Source organism: Berghia stephanieae, chromosome 14 (genome assembly GCF_034508935.2).
Source record: "Berghia stephanieae isolate SIO BIC M18660-M18661 chromosome 14, UCSD_Bste_1.3, whole genome shotgun sequence".
NCBI lineage: Eukaryota > Metazoa > Mollusca > Gastropoda > Nudibranchia > Aeolidiidae > Berghia > Berghia stephanieae.
This window is the reverse complement of record NC_088373.1, coordinates 5,756,589-5,766,543: the sequence shown is the minus strand read 5'-3', so window position 1 is coordinate 5,766,543 and position 9,955 is coordinate 5,756,589. Positions and strand designations below refer to the sequence as shown.

At 33.7% G+C, this 9,955-nt stretch overlaps 1 protein-coding gene across 2 annotated transcripts in view; it reads right to left on the bottom strand.

Moving 5' to 3' along the window:
• Positions 1 to 9,955, bottom strand: part of LOC144959395 (uncharacterized) — a 29,699-nt gene that overhangs the window by 9,025 nt on the left and 10,719 nt on the right. For both annotated transcript variants that reach the window (XM_078891973.1, XM_078891974.1), the window contains exons 7-13: positions 9,276 to 9,415; positions 6,840 to 6,963; positions 5,947 to 6,155; positions 4,464 to 4,629; positions 2,605 to 2,798; positions 596 to 931; positions 1 to 16 (exon numbers count right to left, since the gene is read on the bottom strand). The exon at positions 1 to 16 is cut by the window's left edge and continues 104 nt beyond it. In XM_078891973.1, the coding sequence (XP_078748099.1) occupies positions 1 to 16; positions 596 to 931; positions 2,605 to 2,798; positions 4,464 to 4,629; positions 5,947 to 6,155; positions 6,840 to 6,963; positions 9,276 to 9,415 (1,185 nt within the window). The remainder of the gene's footprint in view (positions 17 to 595; positions 932 to 2,604; positions 2,799 to 4,463; positions 4,630 to 5,946; positions 6,156 to 6,839; positions 6,964 to 9,275; positions 9,416 to 9,955) is intronic.

Sequence of the window (9,955 nt, the reverse complement as noted above, 5' to 3'; positions counted from 1 at the left end):
GACGACGCAGGTGATGCTGTATGAAGACAGGATAGAAAAAAAAAAATCTCCATTAATTCAATAGAAAGAAATGAATGAATGACTGATTGAATGAATGAAAGAACATGCAGCTAAAATTTGTGAGAATGATATTATTAAACTGCTAAAAGATGTTGACTGTGAAATGTAATGAATAAAAATTAATATTAATTTAACAGCTTTCAAAACAGAACAAATTATCGATTACGGAATGTTTCAGACTCAAAACCCTTCTTCAGCTTTAATAAAAAAAAAAGCTGTGTCAACAGTAATACATCGCTTAAATCCCAGACAGACAGTCTCAGGCCTGCCAAATTGAAAACTTCAAATTTAAGTTAGTAATTTTTAGGTAAATTTTTAGTAATTTCACATTGATGATCACTTCAACATTTATTATTGTTATCATTATTTAACTACTAGTGAGAATTTAAAATTGGTTATTTTCCATAACATTTCGTATTTTCATAATTGGCCATGAAATTTGTCTAAAATTCGTAAAATTACGAAAAAATTCGTAAGATTCAACAGGTATGCAGTCAGCAACTGTCTCAGTGACAATAAGATTTATAGCTCTTACCTTTAGTCTTAAAAACAATGGATGTGGTTGCATTTCCTCTCCTGTTGACGGACATCACGACGATCTCGTAGCTCGTGGAGGCCGACAGGGACTTGACTCTGACACTAACTTTGTTGCTCCCGTCATCATCATTATCCCCTTCTTCCACACCAGACATCACCAGATCCCAATCCGAACTCGGTAACGATGAAAAGGAGGAGGAGGAAGATGGTTCTGGTCTCAAATAGATAGAGAATGATTGAGTGTCACCGCCGTCAAACTCTGGAACCCAAGACAAGGTGATGGCATTGTGGGAAATTTCTGTTGCGTTCAAAACCGACACAGGCAAGGGAGGTCCTGAAAAAAAAATAGAAGAGATATGTGTCAGTTCATGACATAATCAGTCGGAAGGTTAAAATTTTGGATTTGCATCTTTTTTGCATTTTCTTAAAGAATATGTTCACCAGAGCATTTTAATCTTTATTTGAAGTAAATCAGGTGATTTTCCATGAACTTATGGTCAGATGTATGGGAAAGGTATCCAGCAACCTTTCTCAAATTTCATTTTTTTTTTTCAACTTGACTAGCTGTAAAAAATATTTAGAAGTAAATTTAAGCTTTGATATTTCCCGAAGATGTACAAAAAGGGTTGATTAAATCATTTATGACAAGAACTCATTTTTTATCAAAATTGAACTTCTAACTAAACTTGGCAATATCTCAGTTCAAACCTTTTCACCATCCGACTGATTATGTCATTCACTGTAACATATTTATGGTAAATCCATCAACCAAAGTAACATTTTAAAGGTAAATCCATCAACCAAAGTAACATTTTAAAGGTAAATCAATCAACCAAAGTAACATTTTAAAGGTAAATCAATCAACCAAAGTAACATTTTAAAGGTAAATCAATCAACCAAAGTAACATTTTAAAGGTAAATCAATCAACCAAAGTAACATTTTAAAGGTAAATCAACCAACCAAAGTAACATTTTTTCTCTCCTAAGACCCAAAGCACTCATTATTGAAACAAGTTTTAATCCACAAAGCGACAAATTAAGGAACAGGCACTGCTGTAAGATAAAGATCGGAAAAAGTGGGAATAAAACAGTGCCAGACAAAGCAAGAAAGAAAAATACTGGGAAAAAAAACCCATCCCAAATTAGCCTGCATCAACAATGTTTTCCTTCTCTTCCTCCCCTGTTATAATAACAATGATAAAGAAAGCATATTTTAATTTGTATAGCCCTCTTTGCCGAGGCCTCGAGAGTGCATTACAACGTATTCCATGGATTACAGAAGTAGTGATTAATAATAATAATAATAATAATCTTTATTGTCCAAATAGGCAATTATTGTTAGCTTCCAGCTCTTGGGGAAAAAAAAAAAGTAATTAAAATAGTAGTAATATGTAATAATACTGATAGTAATGATAATAATAAAATAATAATAATAATGATAAAATAATAATAATAATAAAATAATAATAATAATAATAATATAATAATAATAATATAATAATAATAATAATAATAATAATAATAATAATAAATAATAATAATAATAATATTAATAATAATAATAATAATAATAATAATAATTAATAATAATAATATTAATAATAATAATAATAATAATAATAATCAAAATCATTAGAAAGTAAATGAGTGTTAGTAAATGAACGAGGTGAGAAAGGGAAGAATATTGATCGATACCATCAGAAAGAGGCAGTTACGGTTTCTGGGACATGTGTGGAGAAGAGATGGAATAGAAAAAGTTGGTAACATCTGGGATGATTGAAGGAGAGAGAGCTAGAGGAAGACAAAGAATGACTTATTTAAATAACCTAAGAATGGCCAAATGTGATTTAAAAAGCAACACAGATTTCATGAGCACCGCAGAGGATCGTGATTCGTGGAGACAGCTGACGTCACGGAAACGTGCTCAAGAGTACAAGCCACGATGGATGATGATGATGATGACGATGAGTGTTAAGAGTAAGTGAGACAGTGAGACAACTAACTGACCTCTGGGTTGAATGGTGAATCTAAATTTGGACTCGAAATCTGCATTCTCCATGACGAATGTGTAGACACGCCCCCTGTCGGCCAAGGTGAGCTTTTGCAAACTCCGGAAGCTGAAGAGAGTCAGGTATGACCTGTTCTTGAAAGGGTGCTGGGTACTGATGGTCATGGACTTGGTAGTTGATTCTTCTCGGGATCTTCAACATTGACAGAGAATGAGGGAGATTTTTTTTTTTTTAAATAAGAAGGAATTGAGAAGATCAGTGAAAACTCAAAAGTAATTTTTGTCATTAATAATTCTTTGTACTATGAACTTTGTACATTTATGATTCATTCGATCATGACCAGTTTTCAATTACCAGCCAGTAGTCTATGATAATATTTTTCGATTTTACATTGCCGTATCGATACATTTTTTCCTGACATTCAAAGTTGTGTAAAACTGTCTGTGAATGATACAATGCAAGCTATATGAGATTCTGTATTATAAACTATTGTATAAGACAGGCATTTAAAGGATAATTCATATTAAGCCTTTAGTAAGATAAGATAAGATAATAAACAAAAAAATAATATAAAAGTTGTTTTTTTTAAATACCAAACACGGAACATTTCCAGCTGAAAACCCTTCTTCAGCCAACAACAACCAGAAAACAAAACAACCCAAAAAAACAATGAAAACATAAACATTAACCAAAAAATTAGATAGACTATAGTGACTGTGTGGGACTGTATTGACCTTTTGGTTCTATATGACTGTGTTATAGTTTCTCAAGTGATATTGTTAACGCTTTGAGGTTTATTATTATCATTATTATTATTATTATTATTATTATTATTATTATTATTATTATTATTATTATTATTATTATCATTATTTTTATTATTTTCATTATTATTAATTATCAATTCGTCTGTAGTGTTTCATTCATCCTGTTTTGTTGAGAAATGGAAAACCCGAAACGTCCATTTTATCTGTTTTCATATATTAAATTGAAGCTTACATTCAATTTCACATTGTTAATTATTGATTTCTTGTGGAACACCGGGCCGCAACAGCACTCTTCGATCTGACTAGGTTTTTAGAGGTCTTCTCTATCCAGGCCCAGGTTTGTTCGGCTGCCTTCAACTCGGTCTCAATGCTTCGTCGCCATGTTTGCTTTGGTCGACCAACCCTCCTCTTCTTTTTTTGTGGGTTCCAGTCCAAAGCCCGCCTGGTGATATTGCTCGCTGGCTTCCTGGCTGTTAACAGCATTGTATCTGTCCGAAAAATTGTAATATCGCCTAACATGTCCCGTCCTAAATGTTCAAGTGTTGCTGTTGGCAAGGGCCCTTGTAAAGCGTTTGAGCATGTTTAGTGGATATTCAGACTTGCCAAATTGAAAACTTCAAATTTAGTAATTTTAATGTCAATTTTTTGTAATTTGACAAGGAAATTCGTAATTTCTGAAATTGTGTATAAACAACCACAATATTATTATTATTATCATCATTATAGTAGTAGTAGTAGTAGTAGTAGTAGTAGTAGTAGTAGTAGTAGTAGTAGTAGTGGTAGTAGTAGTAGTGTTGTTCTTCTTCTTCTTCTCATTATTTATTTTATTTATTATTATTATTATTATTATATTATTATATATTATTATTATTATCATTATTATTATTATTATTTTTTATCAATTTAATATTTGTATTTTACTAAGAATTAAAAAATCGTAATTATCCATAAAATTTCGTATTTGGCCATGAAATATGTCTAAAATTCGTAAAATTACGAAAAATTCGTAAGATTCAGCACGTATGGATATTGCGTTATATAAAAGCTAAATAAATTTTTAAACATTTTTTGGGGAATGATAATAACTTACATTCCATTCAGTGATGACACAATCCTCTTGACCTTTGGACTGGGCCATGCACGGATGACAAATTGTCCCGTGAGAGATCCCCCCAGGTCCCATACATATTCGTCCTGGAGGAGCAAACTGTCTTCCAGAAATGGGGGCTGATTCTTGACCAAAGCTGCCGGCTGACCTGTTGTGGTATTTTTTTTTTTTTTTTAGCAAGGGAGAAATTGAGAGAATTATTTGTAACTTTAACCCACTTACTCATACAATTGATTTACAAAGATCTGATGAAATCCACTAGGTTGCAATAATAAACAATTGTGACCTTCGCCTCAAAACGGTATTAAGTTGGGTTGATTAAGATGTTGCAAATTGGATTTATAGCCAGAAATATCGGACTTGTGTTAAGTTTGTGTTTTATTGAGGAGAACGGATACCATATTTTAGGGTGGTAATACCAACAATTTATATTTTTGACCAGTTTTAACATTTAATTTGGCTTTTAAGCATCTGGTTCGTTCCGGCATAATACTGTTTTGAGACGAAGGGTCACAATTGCTTTACACTTGTTGATGAATTGTTGACTTTCGATAATTATTATTTGGTGTTCTGTTCTCTTTTGAAGTTGTTATATTCCTTTTTGTTTATTACTTTTTACAGTCCACAGCTTCTAGCAGCCTAGCATCACTTTGACTTGTGTTATAATGCCAGGATGAATTGGAAACCAAAAAATAAATAAATAAATAAATAAATAAATAAATAAATAAGTAAAAATAAAAATAAAAATACAACTTGAGCATTTTGTAGTACAATTTCAAGAATGTTCTCAACCTTGCATTTGTAATTATTTACACAAAATGAGGTGAGAAAACTGCCCAATAGATGTTGAAAGATTTGGTCACATTTCACACAGCGATTTCATTTGATAATTTAACACAATATTCATATGCATGGTGAACTTAAATTAGAAACCTGCCCATTCTTAAAGTTGACCTGTTTGCAAGAGAAACCATAAATCGTCTTACATTCCCATAGTACAGAGGTGCCTACCCTAACATACTCCAAAGAGGAATCTCAAAGCTGAAAAAGAGGAATTTGAGACCAAAAAGAGGAATCCACTTACCGCGTACTTACTTACATGCATGAATGATTGACCGACGCTAATAACTGGCGATAAATGACCAATTGACCAACGCGGGTGTCGAAGGCTAGGTTGGGCGACTTGATACTTTACTTTGATCAACTCGTGAAGACTGAAATTTTACAATCGATACCTTTGTTTGGGTCGGATTCATGTCTCTAGGTAATCGTACTCGTAGGCCAAGAGAATCGGATATCAAGACAATGTGTCTAGTGTCACCCTTCACCCTTCACATATATTTTCGTTAACTATCGGTCCGGTCGAAAAAAGTGGAATTTGAAGCAGGATCGCGGAATGAAAGGCAATTTCGCGGGATGATTTTGCGGATCGCGGGATGACAGGCACCTCTGATAGTATACTTACATTTGACTTCAATTTGTATTTGACCAGTGACAGGAAATTCAAGAATATTCTTCGCCTCGCATTTGTAGCTTCCCCCGTCCTCGCACTTGAGATCTTTAAGTACAATCTGACTGGAATAACGTTTAAGGTCCACGCTGTTGTTACCCTTTTTGATTTCTGGACCGGTGAATGTGCTTTGATTGATAAGCCAGTTGTCTGGATTTTTCCACCTGTTTTAAATTGAGGGCAAAAAAAATAATTCTTTTAAGACATAAATAAAAACAAAACAACTTGAGTTTTTATATAGAACAATATCCACTAAATATGCTAAGAGCTTTTTAGTTTAACCCTCTCCTTACCAGCCATTTTCAGAATTTCCCCCAAAACTTCACACCCACCCAACACAAAAACAGACATCTCTTACTCAAACAGAAACGCAACAAGAACATTTTATACGTAATATTTTTCGACAATATGAGCTCTATTAAAGAATGTCAAGTTTTAATAGCTATAGCAAAAAGAAATGAAATCTGGATGAGAAAAGTGACAGTTGTATCGTAACAAATGTGACGATTTTCCAATTGGTGGTAAGGCGAGGGTTAACAAGGTGTTCCAGGCGAACAGCAAAATTTAATGTGTGATTGGACATCATACCTGTAAGACGCTCTGACAGTTCTTAATTTGACAAAGACAATGCTGTTCCCAGCAAGGTACTCGTTTTACACCTGAGTACAGTAAGAGAATGTGAGTAAGAGTATAGAGCCTTCTCCAAGAATCAATGGTGATGATGATGATGATGATGATGATGATGATGATGATGATGATGATGATGATGATGATAAAGATGATATCAATGTTGGTAATGATGATGATGATCACAAATTTTCTACATCAAATACAATTGCGATACTTACACAACAGAGGGCTCAGGGTTGGCATCTATAAAACAAGTGAGATGGACTTCCTCCTTGTCTCCCTCGATTACACTCTTTCTCCAAGCACGAGTATTGGAAACCACAACCTCGGGTGTCAGAATATCTGTAAATATCAAACATTGTAAAAAACCTTAACTCTCTCCTTAACAGCTATTTTCAGAATTCTACCCGAAACTTCATACTCATCCAACACAAAAGTATATTTTTCAAACAGAATAGTAACGATTATTTTCTATATTTTGTTCAGAAAAATTAGCTCTGCAACACAGGGTCGAGTTTTTATAGCTATAACTATAACAAAATGAAATCAGAATAAGAAAAAAAAAATACTGGCTGCATCGTAACAAATGTGACGATTTTCCTATGGGTGGTGCATAGTTGAGTCCTTGGAGAAGGCTTTTTACTCACATTCTCTCACCGTACTCAAGGGTAAAATGAGTACCTGGCCATTTACAGCCTTGCCTATGTCAGAAAAAATTGTAATATTGCCTAACAGGTGTCATGTCCCGTACTACATGTTAAACGTTGCTGTTGACCAGGGACCCTTGTAAAGCACGTTTAGTGGATATTCCAATATTTAAAAGCTGTAAGATTTGGAGAAAAAGTGTAAGAAGATTTGGAGAAAAAGTGTAAGAAGATTTGGGGAAAAAGTGTAAGAAGATTTGGAGAAAAAGTGTAAGAAGATTTGGAGAAAAAGTGTAAGAAGATTTGGAGAAAAAGTGTAAGAAGATTTGGAGAAAAAGTGTAAGAAGAATTGGAGAAAAAGTGTAAGAAGATTTGGAGAAAAAGTGTAAGAAGATTTGGAGAAAAAGTGTAAGAAGATTTGGAGAAAAAGTGTAAGAAGATTTGGAGAAAAAGTGTAAGAAGATTTGGAGAAAAAGTGTAAGAAGATTTGAAGAAAAAGTGTAAGAAGATTTGGAGAAAAAGTGTAAGAAGATTTGGAGAAAAAGTGTAAGAAGATTTGGAGAAAAAGTGTAAGAAGATTTGGAGAAAAAGTGTAAGAAGATTTGAAGAAAAAGTGTAAGAAGATTTGGAGAAAAAGTGTACGATTTGGAGAAAAAGTGTAAGAAAATTTGGAGAAAAAGTGTAAGAAGATTTGGAGAAAAAGTGTAAGAAAATTTGGAGAAAAAGTGTAAGAAGATTTGGGGAAAAAGTGTAAGATTTGGAGAAAAAGTGTACGATTTGGAGAAAAAGTGTAAGATTTGGAGAAAAAGTGTAAGATCTGGAGATAAGGTGTAAGATTTGGAGAAAAAGTGTAAGATTTGGAGAAAAAGCGTAAGATTTGGAGATAAAATGTAAGATTTGGAGAAAAAGTGTAAGATTTGGAGATAAAGTGTAAGATTTGGAGAAAAAGTGTACGATTTGGAGATAAAGTGTAAGATTTGGAGAAAAAGTGTACGATTTGGAGAAAAAGTGTACGATTTGGAGATAAAGTGTAAGATTTGGAGAAAAAGTGTACGATTTGGAGAAAAAGTGTAAGATTTGGAGAAAAAGTGTAAGCTTTGGAGAAAAAGTGTACGATTTGGAGATAAAGTGTAAGATTTGGAGATAAAGTGTAAGATTTGGAGAAAAAGTGTAACATTTGGAGAAAAAGTGTAAGCTTTGGAGAAAAAGTGTAAGCTTTGGAGAAAAAGTGTAAGATTTGGAGATAAAAGGTAAGATTTGGAGAAAAAGTGTAAGATTTGGAGAAAAAGTGTAAGATTTGGAGAAAAAGTGTAAGATTTGGAGAAAAAGTGTAGGCTTTGGAGAAAAAGTGTAAGATTTGGAGATAAAATGTAAGATTTGGAGAAAAAGTGTAAAATTTGGAGATAAAGTGTAAGATTTGGAGAAAAAGTGTACGATTTGGAGAAAAAGTGTAAGCTTTGGAGAAAAAGTGTAAGATTTGGAGATAAAATGTAAGATTTGGAGAAAAGGTGTAAGATTTGGAGATAAAGTGTAAGATTTGGAGAAAAAGTGTAAGATTTGGAGAAAAAGTGTAAGATTTGGAGATAAAGTGTAAGATTTGGAGATAAAATGTAAGATTTGGAGAAAAAGTGTAAGATTTGGAGAAAAAGTGTAAGATTTGGAGAAAAAGTGTAAGATTTGGAGATAAAGTGTAAGATTTGGAGAAAAAGTGTAAGATTTGGAGATAAAGTGTAAGACTTGGAGAAAAAGTGTAAGATTTGGAGAAAAAGTGTACAATTTGGAGAAAAAGTGTAAGATTTGGAGAAAAAGTGTATGATTTGGAGAAAAAGTGTACAATTTGGAGAAAAAGTGTACGATTTGGAGAAAAAGTGTACGATTTGGAGAAAAAGTGTACAAATTGAAAATGGAATCCTTCAGTCACCTCACTCCCTATCATTGACGAATTTTGGAAATAACTAATTCTCATAACAAGTTTGTATGGGCCACAATGTCGTAATGATGACAACTTACACAAGACTTCCAGGATAAACCCTTTATTATTTCGGCCGTGTTCGTTCTCGCCCTCACAGATGTAAGATCCTTGGTCAGTCCTCGACACGCTATCAAAGTACAGAACTGTAGGATCGGCTGATACAGGCATAGGGGTGTATCTGAAATGAACGAATGATATGGTTAAGGTTATATTTTCCTCTGAAAATCGACAAACTGTGACTCAGATAAATATGTGTGTAGTGTATGCGTGTGACCTAAAACCTGAAAACAGTTTTTATATCAAGTTGAACCAGAAGCTAGAAAAGAGTTATATGGGCCTCATGGAACAGGAGTTTATAGTGGTTTTTTAAAAGGCTAAATGGACGACAATAATTGCTTGCATTCCTTTGGATAGGATCATAGTCTTTCGTTGGGTACTTTTCACCAGGTCAAACAGTTTCAACTACTCACTCACTGCTGGGTGGGCAGGGGGAGGGGGTGAAAAAAATCACCAAGGATCGATCTCAGTCCCTTTGCATGTGAAGCAAGTGCTCTACCACCTGAGGTATTGGGACCCCCTTTGGACAGACAAGGGGGTAAAAAAATCTCAACTTTGTCCAGGTTTGATCATGTTCCCTTTGCGTGTTAAGCGAGTGCTCTATCAACAAACCTGTCAGGACCCTAACATATAAAACAAGATAGAAGTTTTATTGTTGTGT